This window comes from Micromesistius poutassou, assembly GCF_964030765.1.
Source record: "Micromesistius poutassou genome assembly, contig: SCAFFOLD_2514, whole genome shotgun sequence".
In the NCBI taxonomy this organism is placed as follows: Eukaryota; Metazoa; Chordata; class Actinopteri; order Gadiformes; family Gadidae; genus Micromesistius; species Micromesistius poutassou.
In genome coordinates this window covers 1-19,864 of record NW_028178806.1, presented here as the reverse complement: position 1 = coordinate 19,864, position 19,864 = coordinate 1, and the positions used below count along the sequence as shown (strand labels likewise).

The following is a 19,864-nucleotide window of genomic DNA, read 5'->3' as shown; positions in this document are numbered from 1 at the left end:
ACAATAGAAGCTGCATACTTTACTAATCATAAACAGGTGTGCACGTATCTTTAATAACTGAACATGTTCTGCAGCCGTTTGGTTCCCAACAGAACACAAGGAATCAATATTCAGTTTAAAGTAATTTACAACATGCAACATTATCCCACAGACCTCTTGGTTATTATGAATAAAATATAAAATCTGCTTTAAATCAGGTTCCTTGTTAGGATTATGACAAAAATGATATCAGAGCCCTGAAGACCAAAACTGGTGATGTCTGAAAATATACAAACATTTACCATCAATAGGTATTTAATATACATTTCAAATAATAAATGTGCTTATCTAACTATGGAAGATCTTAAGTCTTTTCATGCTACACTTTACAGAAGAGAGAGAGGGAGACACAGAGACACACAGTGAGATAGAGAAAGAAAAGAGAGAGGGAAAGAGAGAGAGAGAGCGACAGATGGAGAGGGAGCCGGAGAGAGAAAACAAGCAATAAATAGAGAGAAACAAAGAGAGACAGACAGCAGGAAAGAGAAAGAAAGAGCGAGAGGGATAGAGAGAAAAAGAGAGAGAGAGTGTGTGTGTGTGTGTGCAAGCATCCTTCCGTCCCTCTGATTTTTATTTTTTTTTTACAACTGACACAGAGACACTGAGGCATCCTCATACCCCCAAACCCTAAACCCAGGGAGGAGGTCCTCCTGGGTGAAGGTGGACCTGAAGGTGTGGATGTGTGTCAGTGTGTCTGAGGACCCTCCTACACTTGGGGACACTCTGTAAAAGGACAGAGTGCCAGCAGGCCGGTCCAGATACACTCCTACTCTGTGAGAGCCAGGGGGGCGGAGATGTATGTCTGTTAGTCTACCGTTGTACCAGGCAGAGTAACCACCGTCATCATCACAACAAAGACTCCAGGACTTGTTGTTCGCTCCAATCCCGCTGTCATCACCTGTTCCTCTCCTTGTGATTCCTCTGTATGTCACTCCTATATAAACATCTCCTTTCCACTCTACCTCCCAGTAACAGCGGCCAGTCAGAGCCTCTCTACACAACACCTGGCTCCAGTAATCAAATCTCTCTGGGTGATCCGGATACGACTGGTCCTCTCTAACCCGCTTCACCTTTCTGTTGTCCTCAGACAGAGAGAGTCGTCTGTAGACTGTGTTTGGGTCCAGTGTGAGTTCACAGGCATCTGACGGGAGAACAAGACATGATTAGCTGCTGAACCTTTTCTTCATCATCATCACTAGTACTCTTCTCTTGCATTCTTCTTCTCTTTATTCTCTTTCAGATTTTTTTTTGATCGCTCTCTCCTCTTCAAACATTAACATTGAAAGACAAAAAGAAAGATAATTTGATAGGTACTATAGTGGAGACTTGTGCTATAGATTTTCTAAACAATAGTACATATTGTGTTTAAGATAATTACGTTATTTGGAAATCCCATGTGTGTGTGAGTGGCTGTCCCAATCAAACATTGAAATCAATTAAATGTATAAAGTGCATTTAGTCCCTCAATATTTACACTACATGCACAAATTATGCATCAAAATGATGAGCGTATTACTCACACAAGATACCTAAACAATACTTGTTATACCTTCATGTACATAGACATGTACTCATACATACACATACCTACACATTCATATACATAAGTACACATAGAAAGTATACATAATTACACGTAAATATACATAAGTACATGTACATATGAGTATATATACGTAAAAATACATACTATTTATACATATACATATATTTGCATACATAGATTTACATATACATACAGACTATATATAAATAGATATGTACTCAAAAATACACTTACATATGTACACATACATAAACATAACCACACATACATATTCTATATACATGTAAGTGTACTAATGTATACACATATTGATGTATAGGTCACCATTGTGTGTACCTTTTTTTTATATTGAATGGGGGCTGGCTGTCTCTCTGTTTTATGTCACCTGACTAGGGACTGCAGATGAAAAGCATATTGGCATATTGACATGGTGTTTTTTAAACAACAATGTTATTAAATATGCATGGTCTCTATCAGTATATCAGTAGGTCCATTCAGACATGGCTGGCTGTCTGCCTGCCTCCGGTAGAAGCTGAATGCTAATATATTTAAAAACAACCTTTTTCAGGTCATGCCATCTACAAAAACTAGGGGTGGAACGGTTCACAGAATTCACTGTTCGGTTTATATCACGGTTTTGTGGTCACACAATATTAATATACACAAGATACATGATGTCAACCTTGACCTTGGACTTTCCATCTCAATAGTTAGTGTGTGTGTTGTGATGAATCAAACTAAACAGACACTTACACTTCTTTGGAGCTGGTTTCAGCCTCCACACTCCACCGTGCTCCACACTGGGGGGGGAAACAAAGTGAGATTGAGAGTGTGTTGAAACATTCACCTTCATCATCTGCTGTCTCATCACTCTCTACACAACATGAGTTACAGCTAGGGGTGTAACAGTACAAAAAAGTCATGGTTCGGTACGTACGGTTCATAGTTAAGGGGAAAAAATTAAAAAAATGTGAGTTAAAGACAGTTTATTCAGAGCTCATTTGAAGAGATGGTTGATTGGTGCTCAGATCTGTCAGCACTAGTTCTTTTACACCTTTCTTCCTCTCTCCGGTCCGTCTGTGCTGAACCTGTAGCCATCTTGTTGTTGTCTGTCTGCCTTCATGTGTCGGCATGCATGTCTTTTTGTGGTGTCATATGTTATATTGTGTATGCATGCAGTTTGTGTCTGTGCTTCTGCTTTGCATGCTGTGGTGTGATGTGTATTGCGTCATGTGTCTTTGCTGCATGGGGATGTATTGGTTATGTTTTCTGATTGATGTTATATATGTTCTTTTGTCATGTCATGTTGTATGTTCTTTTGTCAAATTGTTAATTGCTGTGCATGTTTGTAGATTGCCTTGGCTAATAACTTTGTAATTTTAATCATATTCATATTCTGTTCATATTCTGTTTTTAGGGTGACTTTTTAACATCCGTCTGGGGACTACAGATGAAAAATAGCCTCTTGGCTAATTCTGGCGCATTTACAGTAATGTTATTAATGTGCACTGTCCCTGTTTTCAAATAAACTTATAAAAAAAAAAATAAATAAAAAAGAGTTGGACTGGTAACCGGAGGGTGGCCGGTTCGAATCCTGACCGGTAGGTAAAAATATGGACGGGGGGGAGGAGTGGTTGTGCAGCACTCTCCTACATCCTCATCCACAGATGAGGTGCCCATGAGCAAGGCACCTGAACCCCCCACCTGCTCCCCGGGCGCTGCACTGCGGCTGCCCACTGCTCTGGGTGTTCACCAGCTCCCGGATGGGTCAAAAGCAGACAAAGAATTTCCCCCAAAAATGGACAATAAAGTGTAACTTAACTTAAGAGAATGGCCATAGATCAGCAGCAATGAAAACACCAATAGACTTGGTTATGGCATTTGCCCGTTCTGAATTCCCAGACAGGGGTTGTTGAAATTGTGTTGTGAGCTGGGTTTGCGCAGCTCATTTTTTTTTTACAGCAACAGTGATAGTAAAGGCTGTCACTTTGTATTCAATATTCAAATATGCAGTTGAATATGACGTGACATATCCGTATTCGAATACATATAATCAAACCGCTTTTTAAAGTGCCATGATGTGTAGTGCATTTTACAGTCTATGATTTGACCGTTTGGTTTTTGCTTTTTATTTTATTGTTTGCCATTTCATCCATTCGTGGGCGTGCTAATCAAGCGAATAATATATCCTGACTCGAAAATGGATAACGCACGGAGCAGCCAGCTTGAGCGGTAGAATGCGAGCCCAAGTCATCCCCACTGACAGCAACACCCTGCATTGGTGGAGAGACAAGGGGCTGCAACAAATACCTGCTTCTCTCAATATAGACGCGCATATACCTGTGTGTGCCAGGCACGTCGTGTGCGCTCAGAACGTGTGCGCCGCAGGTAACATCGTGAATAAAAAGAGAGCCGCACTTGAAGTTGATAGATTGGAGTTTCTAGCAAACAACATTAAGAAACTATTATTTCTTGCAGACAGGCTATAGGCTTTACTCCTGCTACTCTCTCCTGTTCAAGTTGTCACGTCATTGTTTGCGCTGTGCAGTTTAGTTTTTCATTGCATAGCATCATTTTTGGATATGCATAGTGGCACTTGAGATTGATTAAGTTGATAACATGTGTCAAACAAAGAGGATATGGCCTATGTCCTGTTTATGTATCTTCTTGTCACGTAATACATTTGGGATTGAATCTCCGTTACAGTGGTTTTTTTTGGGGGGGGGGCGGGGGGTATGTACGCCACATTTACGTACCGCGGTCCACCTCTGTAACCACCCAGAAGTGCCTGTACCATGACGGTTTGGTACAAATACGTGTATCGTTACACCCCTAGTTACAGATGCCTTTTCCAACCACTTCATCTAGCAGCGGCTTGAACCCTTGTAGGAGACTTTGTCCCAGAGTGGTGAGCTGTCCTCTCCATACCTGAGAGTGTCCAGTCTCCAGCGTGGATCCTCCAGTCCAGCAGAGAGCAGCGTAACTCCAGAGTCTCCTGGGTGATTGTGGCTCAGGTCCAGCTCTCTCAGATGGGAGGGGTTGGAGCTCAGAGCTGAGGCCAGAGAAGCATAGCCTTCCTGTGTGATCAGGCAGCCAGACAACCTGCATACACACACACACACAGAAATGCATCGGACATAAGCAGCACTAACTAACGTGATGTTAATAAAGGACATCTTTAATGTTCAGTATGAATCACTTTACCATGACCAGTGATGTTCTAGTGATGAGGGGTGCATTATATTCAGATCACAGCACGGCTAAAGCCTCATCACTGTTACGGTGCCTCTGTGTTTTGTCTGTCTCTATGTTTTCCTGTTATGGGCGGAGTCAACAGACTCCAGTTTCTCTGGATTCCGCCTTCTCAACCAGACACACCTGTGGATCATCATAATCAACACTTTCTGCTTATCTACTCTGGCTTCTCAACTGTAACATATTTCAGCCATAATATTCTCCCATAGCCACAGTACTGAGTACTATAACTAATAAACTGTAACACTTGCGCATAGCCACAAGGGGGCAGCAGCTGATCATACATAGATGAAGGGGGCGGGCTTTTAAAGCCACAGAACACGCCCACCTCTACCTGCCTATTTAACTCGGACTCTGCCATCTTAGAATCAGAATCTCTTGGGCGGCGTATCGATTAGATGTAAAGCTTAGAGACGCTCCGCGCGTGTTATATACGATCCCTCTCCTTTTGTTTCATAGACGATAGACAATAGACCAACCACCTTAACCCAATAAAGTGAGTTAAAAGCGATCCTGTCTCGGCGGCCTTTCCTGGACTAATATATCATAACACAACCATTCATCGCCAGATCGTCAAACAGTCTAGCTAGTTGGTTAGTGAGGTCCCCCCTTCACTGTAACCACTTTGGGCGTCCAGAACAGCGCTATATAAATTCAATGATTCAACTTCTTCCAATATTTCTTTAATTTAATTAATATTTATTTCTCTAATATTGAAGATTGTCAGGTTCTAACCCTCTGCTTCCATCCAGATCTTCTCACTACTGCGGCACTGTCCTTCCACACCGCCTTCCTGGTTTTACCACCGACCCGACTGGCCTTCCACACCGACCAGTCTCTGCTCAGCCCCAATAAACATTTTCACTTTGCAACCCTCGTCTGTTGTCGTGCGTTTGGGCTTCCCCACCCTCGGTCCCTAACAATCACCATGTCTACACTAATGACAACTACTCAGCTCACATCAGCTGGCCAGAATTATATAACATATAACATAAATAACATACTAGCAGTTAACAGGATAGCAACCCCTAACCCTCACATCAGCAGGCAAGAATTACGTAAAATATAAAAATGTAACTAATGACAGCTTGAAGCATGGCTTCAAGCTTGGCTTCGAGCCGACCTGAAGGTTGCTTCCGCAAGTTCAGAGGTCAAAGGTAATAAATAGCTGAATGAATTTAAATGTGGACCAAAAATATGTTTTAATTTGAATTATACTGAGTTTTGATTATCTAATTGGGTTTGTTATTGGGATTTTATAAATTGAATGTGCATAAATATCATTTTGGTCACAACCTCAGCACAGACAACATTGTGCGCCAACCCCCCTAAGATCTCTGGTGCCTCCTAGTGGGGTTTGTGGACCCCCGGTATGGAACCACTACCTTACATATTCAACAACCCCAAGACACAGTTTGAAGAGGCTGATAACTGACCTGAGAGTTTCCAGTGTACAGTGTGGACTCCCCAGTCCAGCAGAGAGCAGCTTCACTCCTGAATCCTGCAGATCATTGGTACTCAGGTCCAGCTCTCTCAGACTAGATGAGTTGGAGCTGAGAACTGAGGCCAGAGCTTCACAGCATCTCTCTGACAGATGACAGCCATTCAGCCTTCACACAGAATAAACAGGAACATGTTAGGTATTGTGATTAAATGTTATGAGAATTGTAACCAGTCTTTTTACATACATGGAATAATAAATAATATGAATAACCTGTATCTTATATGAATATTAAGATATAAGATAAAGATGTCACATAGTTGTTAAATTATTGAACAAATGTTATCATTAAAATTCACTTACAAATACAGTTTCATGAATAGGCAGTTTTAAAATTTTCCTAAACAACTCTAAAACCCACCTTACAGTCTTACTACATGATAATCAGAATAAGAATGTTTTACAACATACCAGTGGCGGCTCCTGAAAAAAATCTCAGGTGGGACTATTTTTCTGATAATAATTAAGGTGACCCATTCAATAGGTGCATTACGAAAGACAGTATCAATTTGTTGTTAGATAAAGAGATCCACTAGATGGCAATGCCATAAAACTAAACAGGAGAAAATATGTCCCACAACAACATAAAGACATGGGCAGTAGGGCTGACCGATAAATCGTATTTTCATTGTCATCGCGATATGAACATGCGCGGTTAACACATCGCAAAAGATGCCTGAAACGCGATGAATAAGAAAAATCATTTTATTTACACGCGCCATGCATTCACACTCAGCATGCGAACATTTGACCTATCAGATGGAGCCCTGGATACATGCTCCATGCATTCACACCATTTGGCCAATCAGATGAAGCCCCAGCTAGCCGTCGGCGGGAACGTACCTATGTTCCCCGGGTCCTATGTTCCCCGGTCGCGACTGTGTTTTTCGTAGGCGCAATCCGGAAAAAGTTCCGCCTCAAGTGCGGTTCTATGGCGCTGTTGCTATTATGACGGTGAGATAAATGAGCTTTGAGCTTTGATAAATGAGCTTTTTGAGAGTGGCATCTCCCATCCCCTTTAAGAGCCAGCGCATTTTGACTTGACGAGTTGATATTTTGACAGCGTGTTTGCATTCTCCACTGAGACAGATGCATGACCACGTGAATTTCAAACTTCAAATGGCTCAGTTTATGGCCAAATAATAGACATAATTAACACATGGAATAGCGTTTTCTTCTCCAACTTCAGAAACACTGATTCGTCATGTAAATTGTGGCAAAGACAACTTAAAACATATGATATGCGGACGCGGTCCTCGATGGCCGCAACTGTGGGTCTATTTAATGATATGCGGCAATACATTAACAAACATCGTTTGTTAACAGTATTGTATACATTATCGTTATCAACTTGTGTTCATAATATGCATGTGTCCCCCTGTTAATATACATCGCCATGGACTGCATTATGCGTTCCGTGTTTAATTTGCGTGTGTTTAGACAGATGGGCGCGCACACACAAGCGCACCAAGCATCACCCGCATTCATTCATTCTTTTAAACACTCACTCGCGGTAAAACTGTTTTCTCACGATCAAATACTCATCAATCCTAAAAGTAATGGGCTTGTACACGATGTCTGGGTCAAGAACATATGTGTTTGCTGTACGGTGTTTGCAGATGCATTGATTTAAAAGTACTCCAACTTACCACAACTTACTTATCAGCTGTTCTTTCCCAAATCATTTAACCAATCATTTACCCTAAAACGAGATTTTGTTTTGGAAGCCTGGAATATAGGCCTACTTTGCTCAAATGTATTATTGTTATTAGGCTAATATTATTTTAATGCATGGCATAGCCTACTATACTTCATTCATGCAGCCCTATGGAAAAAAAATGTTTCCATAATCCACACGCTATTTCTATGCAGTTTCACACGTATGAATAATCTTTGACATCATAATATTTAAATCAGGTTAATAGTTTGCATGTTTGTGCTGTGTATAGCCTACGTGTGTGTAAGCGTAGGCTAGTTCCGACCTGCCATGGCACGTCAAAATAGCAACAACAACTGCGCTATCCGCTATAGACCAGGTATTTTTCGGTCAGTGGCGCAATTGCATTGGCGCATTTTTTAGATCACTAAAATAGCACCAAGTATCATTTGCGCCGGAACACGCCCCTGCTTTTTTCGCCGACACGCCTCTCCAGGCGCAAGTGTAGTGGTGCCTGGTTGCTGCGGGGGGAAATCAGCTTTGCGCCGGGTGCAAACTAGCAACGACACATGCGTCGGTGTAGAAAGTCAATTGTACCGGGCGCAAGATAGGGCCCTTCTTCTGTTTGGCGCACATGGCTAATTTGCATACGCACACAGGACTGGCTGGCTCCGCTTGGCAAAAAATAGAACATATTTGTGAATAAATGTTTATATAATGTTAATTTTTTTTTTTGGACGAAATTTGAGACCCCCTTCAAATTTTGCTTTTGAGGCTTTCAGAGGGTCTCATGGGTTAATCAGAGGGGCCCAGTTTATTTATCGCAAGTCATATCGTCATCGCAATATTGAACAATGGTATCGCACATCGCAGATTTTCCTCATATCGTGCAGGCCTAATGGGCAGCATATTAAGTCAAGTATTTATTGACTGACCTTGAAAGTATTGGCTTACAAAAGTAAAATAAGTTATCACAGTGGTACATAGAAATACCCGCGCAGTGCTGTCGGCTGTGCGGCTGTCAGGGTGGAAGAGGAGGCAGGAGGAGCAGAACACTGCGTTGGCTTCTTCACAGCCTGCTAGACAGATTTTTGAAAATACTCGGGTGTATGACATCCTCCTTTGTAGAAGCCTGTTTATTTATTAAATTTGGTTGATGTAGTGCCAATTTGGCTGAGTTTGATCGCCGACTAAAAGGAACTTCTTTCAAAGACACAACGGAATTGCACTGTACAGTCCTGATCTGGAAAGTAGTATGTGACTTGATCGAAGATGCCCCCTCCCTCTCATTGCTTAGTTACGTATGATGCAAGCGTGCTGGGGTGAGCCCTCCTGGAACCCATAGAGATTGCATTGAAGGCTCTGTTTTTCGAAAAAACTGATTTTACATGAGAGTCAATGAGAAACTCCTGGGGCGATTCTCCATAGTATTGAAATCGCCCCAGAGAGGCGGGACTATTTGAAACACGATTTGAATCTGATGAATCTGATTGGACAATGACAGATCCTATGTCTAGAACACTGATAACAACTGTGATAGAATTGGTTAGAAAATAATCCCTCTTTCTCCCCGTTGGTAATGCGTCTCCCAAATCGCCCATATGCACCGTCCGCCCCTGCAACATACACCTTATACCATCATTAACAAACTAAGAATATATTGTGTAGCTATACCATCATGGCAACACAAATATAAATATGATGAGTTATTATAAATTAAAATAGTTAAAATATTGTACACATGTGGTATAACTGTTTGACCATTGAGTAAATCTGACCTGAGAGTGTCCAGTGTACAGTGTGAACTCCCCAGTCCAGCAGAGAGCAGCTTCACTCCTGAATCCTGCAGATCATTGGTGCTCAGGTCCAGCTCTCTCAGACTAGAGGAGTTGGAGCTGAGAACTGAGGCCAGAGTTTCACAGCATCTCTCTGACAGATGACAGCCATTCAGCCTTCACACACAATAAACAGAACATGTTAGGTACTGTGATTAAATGTTATGAGAATTGTAACCAGTCTGTTTTCATACATGAAAAAATTGAAATAATATGGATAACCTGGATCTTTAAATATTAAGAGATAGTCACATACTGTAGCTGTTAAAATATTAAACACAAGTTATCATTATTCTTCACTAGAAATACAGTTTTATGAATAATAATTTATTAAACTTTACTAAACAACTCTAAACCCCACCTTTCTGTCTGACTGCATGATATTATGAATCTCAAATGACTGCGTCGGGTTCTCTGATGCCTCTGGTTCTTCCACTTCCATGTCAATATTAAGTACAGACTGAACCGCGAAATGGAGGAGAAAGGGATTGTTGCTGGGGCTGCCCGCTGCCCGCCCCCGGGGCTGCCTGCTGCCTGCCCCCGGGGCTGCCCGGCCAGCTCCGCTGCCCGCTACCGCAGGGAGCGTTCAGCAGGCAGCGGGGCTCCGACGTACAATCCTGGGCAAAAATCATTTTCTCCTCCATGTCGTGGTTCCCAATTCCTTCTCAACCAATCCGACGCAGTCTAGTCTTTTCACCAAATGGGAGCTTTATGCAAGCTTGCGTTATTGTGTTACATGTTATGCGCCACAACACCAACAGCAGAACGGTTATCCAAATAACAAAGAACACTTGCGTTACAGTGTGTGTATTCACACACACACCACTGTGCGAGGCGCTCGCACAGTCCTAGCTCATTGTCTCATTGGTGGGCCAAATTCTCTGGGTGGGCCAAGCAGAGAAAGGGGAGGTAACATGGCCCCATATGACTTCATATGAGGCCAGCTCCCAAATCGAAGCGTTTCAGTGATCCTTTTTTCAAAGGCGGAGCAAGATACCTACTTCTCGGTTTACACTTACCGCAATTTTTAGCTACTGGGGGACCATAGGGAGGCTAGGGGAACTCAACTTAATGTTAGAAAACCTCATAAAGTGAAATTGTCATGCCATGGGACCTTTAACAAACTAAGAATATAATGTATACCTAACTATCATGGCAACACAAATATAAATATGATGAGTTATTGTTATGCAAATAATATACTCATGTGGTATAACTGTTGACCATTGAATAAAACTGACCTGAGAGTTTCCAGTGTAGAGTGTGGACTCCCCAGTCCAGAAGAAAGCATCTTCACTCCTGAATCCTGCAGATCATTGGTACTCAGGTCCAGCTCCCTCAGACTAGAGGAGTTGGAGCTGAGGACTGAGGCCAGAGCTTCACAGCATCTCTCTGACAGATGACATTCATTCAGCCTTTACACAAATTAACAGAACAGATGTTAGGAACTATGATTAAAGTGACATCAATCTTTAACGTATTACATAATGAAGGAATGTTATTAGTTTAATTAATATTCACTAAATCATTCGATTATTTTTATGGATTGGGTGTTGAATGTTAAATAGTTGTTTAGTTGTATTTGAATAGTTTTTTTTTTTAGTGAATATTACTTCTATGTTATAGTATTCTGAATATGCCCTTATGTGTACTGATATTAATTATACTTTAATAGTACAACTACGAGATGTTAGTGTAGTGTATTTTGTAATGTTGTGTATTGTAATACATGTTATTAGTGAACCTACAGTGATGTTTTGGAGGCTTTGACCACTGGCAGCAGCCTCAGAAGACCCTCCTCTGAAGCAGAGTATCTCTTCAGGTCAAACACTTCCAGCTCCTCTTCAGATGTCAGTAAGATGAAGGCCAGAGCTGACCAATGAGCAGGGGAGAGAGATTTTCTGGAGAGACTTCCTGATGTTAGGTACTGTTGGATCTCCTTCACTAGAGAACGGTCATTCAGCTCATTCAGACAGTACAACAGATTGATGCTTCTCTCTGGAGAGAGATCTCCATTTATCTTCTCCTTGATGTAAGACACTGTTCCCTTATTGGTCTGTGAGCTAGTTCCTGTCAGTTCCAGCAGACCTTTTTTAATCTGATTGGTCAGTGATCTACTTTTTTTCTGTCTCAGCAGACCTTGTAGGATAATCTGATTGGTCTCCAGAGAGAGGCCCAGGAGGAAGCGGAGGAACAAGTCCAGGTGTCCGTTCTCACTCTGTAAGGCCTTGTCCACAGCACTCTGGTAGAGGAGGAGTTCATCTTTCCTGGAGGTTGGTTGTTCTTCTGAGAACAGATTGACACCAGTGTTGATGAAGGACAGAAAGACATAAAGGGCAGCCAGAAACTCCTGGATGCTCAGATGGACAAAGCAAAACACCTTGTCCTGGTACAGCCCACACTCCTCTTTAAAGATCTGGGTGAAAACTCCTGAGTACAATGAGGCTGCTCTGATATCGATGTCACACTCTGCCAGGTCTGCCTCATAGAAGATCAGGTTGCCCTTCTCCAGCTGGTTAAACGCCAGTTTTCCAAGAGAAACAATGATCTCCCTGCTCTCTGGACTCCAGTTTGGATCCGTTTCAGCTCTCCCATGGTACTTCCTGTCCCCTTGTATGGTCTGAACCCTCAGAAAGTGGCTGTACATCTGAGTCACGGTCTTGGGCATCTCTTCTATCTGGGATTTTTTGAATATGTCCTCCAGAACTGTAGCAGTGATCCAACAGAAGACTGGGATGTGACACATGATGTAGAGGCTTCGTGATTTCTTCACGTGGGAGATGATTGTGCTGGCCAGCATCTCCTCTCTGAATCTCTTCCTGAAGTAATCCTCCTTCTGTTGGTCGGTGAACCCTCTCACCTCTGTTACCATGTCAACACAATTAGCAGGGATCTGATTAGCTGCCGCAGGGCGTGTAGTTATCCAGATGCAAGCGGAGGGAAACAGGTCACCCCTGATGAGGTTTGTCAGCAGCATGTCCACCGAGGTCGGCTTTGTGACATCAGTCCAGATGTGGTTGTTCTGGAAGTCAAGAGGAAGTCGACACTCATCCAGACCATCCAAGATGAAGACAACTTTTAACAGTTCAAATCGGCAGATTCCTGCTTCTTTGGTCTCAATAAAGAAGTGATGAAGAAGTTCCACTAGGCTAAACTCTTTCCCTTCCAGTAAATTCAGCTCTCTGAAAGTGAAGAGAAATGTGAAGTGTATGTCGTGGTTGGCTTTGCCTTCAGCCCAGTCCAGAGTGAACTTGTGTGTTAAGACAGTTTTACCAATGCCGGCCACTCCAGTTGTCATTATTGTTCTGATTGGTTGATCTTGTCCAGGTAAGGGTTTAAAGATGTCTTCACCTTTGATTGATGTTTCCTCCTTGGCTTGTCTCCTGGAAGCTGTTTCAATCAGTCTAACCTCATGTTCCTTGTTGACCTCTCCACTGCCTCTCTCTGTGATTAAGAGCTCTGTGTAGAAGTCGTTCAGACCTGTTGGATGTCCTGCTTTAGGGATTCCTTCAAACACACACTTGAACTTCTTCTTCAAATTAGACTTCATTTTACGTTGGCACTTGACAGCAGCAGATCCTAAATGAGAAAACAACAGATGCCATCAGTTAGTGGATGGTGACATCATTGGAAACATGTCAATATTTCCTGTAAAATGATAATCTTCTAGATATTTAGTGGCTTTATAATTTGTGGTTGGCGAAGCTGGTTGTGACAAGAAGTGCATGTTACAGATTCAAAATGTTTAGGATTATTAAATTATTTCAAAAGCAATATGATTGGTCTAATGATAGTAAAAATTGTAGTGAATCAGTTGAAATTGACTTGCTATGCTGATAAAACAAAATAGTGTTGCATCTCTTCCACTTAGTTATTCTGCTGTTGATCTGCAGCATATTGTTTAACATTCTTTAACCTGATGGACTCACAAAAACACTACAAATCTGGATAAAAAACCCAAAAAATTTAACCTGATACCCCCACAATACCCCTACATATCTGGAACAAACCATTTAACCTGATACCCCCACAATAACCCTTCATATCTGGATCAAACCATTTAACCCTCAAGAGGAGAGATATCTCGACATTGAATAGTTAGGAATGTAAAAAGTCTCACATTATGTCATTTAATCTGAACAGAACAAATAAGAGTCTCATACTGCTCTACAAAATAATTATTCATTCTGTTTTCAAGATAAGAGTCCCTTCTGCACTTCAAAATATTAGTCTCCTCTGTCTTCAAAATAACAGTCTCTTACCCCCCCGCAGTGTGTTGGCCAGTTCCTCCTGGTTCATCTCCATCAGGCAGAGCTTTGTGATGTCTACCACTCCCTCTATGGCACGCCTCCTCTGCTCCTTGTTCTTACTATCCACCTCCTCCTCCTCCTCCTCCCTCTGACTCTCTGAGCATTGTGGGTAATTTAGGAAGAGATCCCTCCAGAGCTTCTTCAGCTCCTTGTCTAGAAAAGCGTGTGCGTTCTCCTCAGCCCTCTGGAACAGAACAAACATCAAGAAGAACTTTACTCTGAACTAACTGAGGACATCAGAAGCATCTGTCCTGGATTCACGTCCCGCTGGTCTAAAGAGGGAAGCCAGGAGACTATGAGCACCACAAGAGATGCTTTCTAATGTTCATGTAGAGCTAAAGTAAAACGGTGGAAATGTACACACCTTGATCAGCTCTGTTTGATGCTGCTGTACAGACTGGGCACTGGTAACCTTTGACCTCTGGTGGGGTTGTCTGTGGAGAGAACACACACACAGTAAACATACAAGAGGGGGGAGAGAGAGAATTATTGTATGCAATTATGTTTATTTATACTGTGCAAGTATTCTGTGTAATTGTATTTATTTAGTTATTGTTCTACATTTTTTATCTTTATTACATTTTTTTATTAATTTTGTATTTTTATTTATCACTTAATCTCTTTTTCGCTGCACTTTTAACTTTTGAGCTGCAATAACAAGAGAGATTCCCCTTGTGTGGGATTCATAAAGTTCATCGTATCTTATCTGCTTGTGGATGTTTTATTGGTAAATGGCTTTGTATGTGTGTGTGTGTGTGTGTGTGTGTGTGTGTGTGTGTGTGTGTGTGTGTGTGTGTGTGTGTGTAAGGAGTACAGGTAAACCAGTAATCCTCTTCAGTTAGTTAATGATTGATTGTGAGAGAGAGTATCAGTAGAGTTTGATAACAACCAACTGGTCTATCCTCTGTTTAAAAATCCTACCTCTCCTCTCTGGAGGGGTTTTCTTTAAATTCAGGAGGTTTATCCATAGACCAGTCACTCTTCATGGAGACACAGCTGGGTCCAGGGGAGTCTGCTCTCTTTAAGCTTTCTTTAAATTCAGGAGGTTTATCCATAGACCAGTCACTCTTCATGGAGACACAGCTGGGTCCAGGGGAGTCTGCTCTCTGCTGCTGGACTCTTCTAGAAAAGTAAGAACCAGGATTTATGGGCGTTTTATAGATTTGTATGTATTTTTTGTTTTATCTGATAAATCCTCACCTCTTCTCAATAGACTTATTTCCATCTTTAAACGCAACAGGATGATCCATAGAGCGGTCACTCTTCATGGAGACACAGCTGGGTCCAGGGGAGTCTGCTCTCTCCTGCAGTTTTGGACTTCAACACAACACACACACACAGCTGTTACTCAGACTAGTGATGGAGTCATGATATATCACCGCTGAGCTCTGAGATGGACAACAGTCACAGAAAGTGAGAGATCCTCTTCTTACCGCTTAGCTTTGCTCTGGCTGCCATGTTCCCCAGACAGAGTTGTCTTAGAGGTAGGACCCCTCCTCCTCTTTCTCCTTTTCATAGCAGACTGGAGACCTGCACACAAACACAACTCACTGATAACTTCATCTGTCTTCTTCATCTGAACTTTAGATATTGAGACAACACTGAAATCTCTTTGAAAGACTTGATCATTCTAACTCTAACGGCCTCAGGCTCATAGGAACCGCCCCTTGCTCGGATAGCCAATCACAGCGTCCGGGACCTCACAGGAACTGCCCCTCTCTGTGATAGCCAATCACAGCCTCTGAGACCTCACAGGAACCGCCCCTTGCTCGGATAGCCAATCACAGCCTCCGGGACCTCACAGGAACTGCCCCTCTCTGTGATAGCCAGTATGTCATAGAATTCTTGGCGTTGGCTTAATTTTGTAATTACCTTTATGTCAGAGAAAGTAGGCCTAACAATTGACTTTTTACATAATAAATATGTCTTACAATTTCCCTACAACCCAAATATAACTTGCAATAACCCATGGTAAAGTTAATGTTAACATTAATGTTACTGCTAGTGAAGTCTGCATGGGAAATTGTTATCCACATAAATTCAGGTGAGTTTCTCGGCAGGCAGCCGAGACTACTTCTGTTGAGAAAAATACTATGGTTAGTCAATTTAGAATATTTTTTTCTGGCTGCATATACTAGGTCTATCTCTTCAAAGAAATGGAAAATGAATGGCATGAAAAGTTCTTTGATTTTTCCAGTAATCCTTCCTAAATTTCTAATTTTGTGGGGATTGAACCCCGGACGACTGGGTGCAAGTCTGACATGTTACTTTGAGAATATCTCCCTGATTACAAATCCATGGTCAATATTCAAATAAACTATGTTAAGATTAATGCTACTTATGCATTCAACAGAACTGTATTTTTTTTGCCGGACGGCCTCCCTGTTTTTATTAATGGTTACGGTGTTCCCTTTTTGAGTTAGCCCATTATATGCTTGTACTCCTCGTATACCTCCACAAGCAGCTTCTGTTCACCGCTGTAAAAGATCCCGCTCTGTCCTTTTCTGACATTTGATTCATGATTGGACATTCACGGTTCTGGTCTGGTTGCATATCTCGTGAACGTGCGTTATCCACGATAACGTAAGCCTGGTTTGAACTAACCTGAGCAAGGCGTGGCTGAACTGCTTTTGAATGGCTTATACCTCAAGTGGAAGTTTGCGTTAGTTCTAACTGGGCTCAATCAACTAAGCACTGCCTTCGTTAGTGACTTTGATGGAATACCCATCTGTTCTCAAACACACGCACACACACACACACACACACACACACCTTGTTAAGGGGAAACCACTACCATTGTCTAGTGTCTAAACCACTACCATTGTCTAAATCAATAAATTAAAGACAATATCAACTGCAGTAAACTGTTTATATAAAACTGTATATAACCCTTATCTTTTCTGTGATGAAAATATGTTCTTCCCCATACAGTAGAAAGTGATAAAAGTATAAATTCAAGAGAAGAAAAGGAGATTAAAGTGTTCCTAAAACTGGTAAATCAGGGAAGATGTATTAAAAGGGATTAAAAGCGTGTGAGTTTAGAGGAAGAATTGCTCTCGAGCTCCTAACTGCGGAAGACAGAAGTTCAAATGGAAGTAGACTTGAACGTCTGCCTGTGGATCCTTGATGAGGGGCGTTCTCAGAGAGATGGAGAGGCTCCGAACCGATTTGGTTACGAGTGAATTTCCATCAGCAGTCCATTTGCATCCATTCAAATGTGTTGGATGAAGGGAGAAGGAGAGACAGCAGAATGATGTGCGTCTGCCTGACCCTGTACTGTATACAGTTATATTAAGGGTTAAGTATAGGCTTGATTAGTGGATTGAGTTGTTTTCTTGAGTTTGAATAAGGCTATCTTTTACTTTGATAAATATTGGCTAGGGTGAGAAGTCTCACTGGATTCCGATTTTATTTTATTTGAGAACTCATCGTATGAAAATAAACAGTAGCCAATGGAAGAATAGCACAGGAAACGGCATCAGCAGTTCTAGTTTCTGATTGGGTGGGCAGCGTACAGCCCGCCCCCTCTCCTGTAGTCCTCTTTGCAAAACACAGACACAGCGTCTCTAGAAAAGGGTTGCTATGACAACTCAGACATCTGAAGGCTGAGACTGCACACACACACACACACAGGGTGTGGCAGGTAGAAGCGCACACACACACACGGCCCCGCCGCTCGTGATGAACCTCACACTCCAACCTGCTCCAGCACGTGTCTGGGCTGGGACCCATGAGTGGTCCGATCGGGGGTTGAACCCGGGTTACGTTTGTGTTCCCCGTGCTTCATTTGGTCAGGGATCAGGTGGTAAAACAGGGTTCTCAGAGAGAAGGCTTTAATCCTGATTTGGCTTCTGGTGAACTTCCATCAGCAGCTCATTTGCATCACATTAAAGTTCACATATTCTACCACCAGGTGTGAGTGTGATTTGCCGTCACAAGCCGTTTTGAAAATCGGTCTTTACTGACTTTACAAGTGGGCGTGTCCACCTAGACGTGTGACGGATAGATGAGCAACGTTTGTTACAGTCCACTGGGTAGGCTGGTAGACTGATCTATCCAGCACACATCTAGGTGGACACGCCCATTTCCTGCCCCATGTGAGGTCATATGGGGCAGATTTCCAAAACGGCTAATCTCGCCTGGTGGCATGTCATGGCACCTTTAATGAGGGACGTGTTTAAAGCTCTATCACTGTAAGGTCCTTGATGAGGGGCGTGTTTAAAGCTCTATCACTGTAAGGACCTTAATGAGGGGCGTGTTTAAAGCTCTATCACTGTAAGGACCTTAATGAGGGGCGTGTTTAAAGCTCTATCACTCTAAGGTCCTTGATGAGGGGCGTGTTTAAAGCTCTATCACTGTAAGGTCCTTGATGAGGGGCGTGTTTAAAGCTCTATCACTGCAAGAACCATCTCCAAGTGATTAAAATGTGTCTGATCAAGATCAAGCTCAGCATGCAGATATCAGACCTACTGTTCCCTGTGCTGGTTAAACCGCTCTGAGGGCATGACCATATATGGACTTCCTCATGTTGCATGACATCACAACCAGATCTGTGATGCGGGCCCACAGAGAACAAGACCCAGAACATGATGACGTTGAAACACCTTCACAAAACAAGATGGCAGTCTTCCTGACTAATGATAATAATAATAATAATAATAATAATAATAATAATAATAATAATATCACAAATATAACAACTCCCAGGTACCTTTAAAGTTACCCAAGGACACCTCTGATTTTGGACAAATCCTAAATCAGAAGAAAAATTAAATAATTATAGAGTATTTTAAAATTAACCAGATGCTTGAATCCAAGCTGAAAGGTTCTTCTTTGATCCCCAATGTCTACAGTCTTACCTGTAGCATCCTGTAGAGCAGAACTCTCCCTAACCCCTACCCGCTCCTTAATGACCTCTCTGTACTGTCTAACCCCTACCTGCTCCTTAATGACCTCTCTGTACTGTCTAACCCCTACCTGCTCCTTAATGACCTGTCTCTGTACTGTCTAACCCCTACCTGCTCCTTAATGACCTCTCTGTACTGTCTAACCCCTACCTGCTCCTTAATGACCTGTCTCTGTACTGTCTAACCCCTACCTGCTCCTTAATGACCTGTCTCTGTACTGTCTAACCCCTACCTGCTCCTTAATGACCTGTCTCTGTACTGTCTAACCCCTACCTGCTCCTTAATGACCTGTCTCTGTACTGTCTAACCCCTACCTGCTCCTTAATGACCTGTCTCTGTACTGTCTAACCCCTACCTGCTCCTTAATGACCTGTCTCTGTACTGTCTAACCCCTACCTGCTCCTTAATGACCTGTCTCTGTACTGTCTAACCCCTACCTGCTCCTTAATGACCTGTCTCTGTACTGTCTAACCCCTACCTGCTCCTCAATGACCTGTATCTTATTTCACTGTCAGTCACTTTGGATAAAGATAGTACTATTGACAAATAGCAATGCAACCATATATTCACTATAGTTTTAAACCATGTCTTTTTCCAGAAAACGTACCTTCAACCTAGTGATAAGATTCAAAGTCACAGTGTTCATGATACATCACGGATCAGAGCAGATTACAGTACCTCAGTCTTCTCCCCGCTGCAATCAAGTGAGCCACACCAAACCGTCCCACTCACTGCGAGGAAATGATCCTGTGAGCCAACCCGTTGGACCAGTTCCCCTCCCAGTTCACGCCCCTCTCAGACTAGCCCTCCTATT

General features: G+C 42.4%; 1 protein-coding gene across 1 annotated transcript; it reads right to left on the bottom strand.

Annotated features, from left to right (window-relative positions):
* Positions 1-377: 377 nt before the first annotated feature.
* Positions 378-19,825, bottom strand: LOC311373387 (uncharacterized protein). The gene is made up of 13 exons (XM_084490157.1): positions 19,729-19,825; positions 15,577-15,673; positions 15,344-15,460; positions 15,065-15,265; positions 14,508-14,577; positions 14,096-14,327; positions 11,582-13,412; positions 11,075-11,248; positions 9,777-9,950; positions 6,277-6,450; positions 4,514-4,687; positions 2,339-2,385; positions 378-1,180 (listed from the first exon to the last, which is right to left on the bottom strand). The coding sequence occupies exons 2-13, from the start codon at positions 15,657-15,659 to the stop codon at positions 621-623; spliced, it is 3,837 nt and encodes a 1,278-aa protein (XP_084346283.1). The 5' UTR covers positions 15,660-15,673; positions 19,729-19,825; the 3' UTR covers positions 378-620.
* Positions 19,826-19,864: the final 39 nt, after the last annotated feature.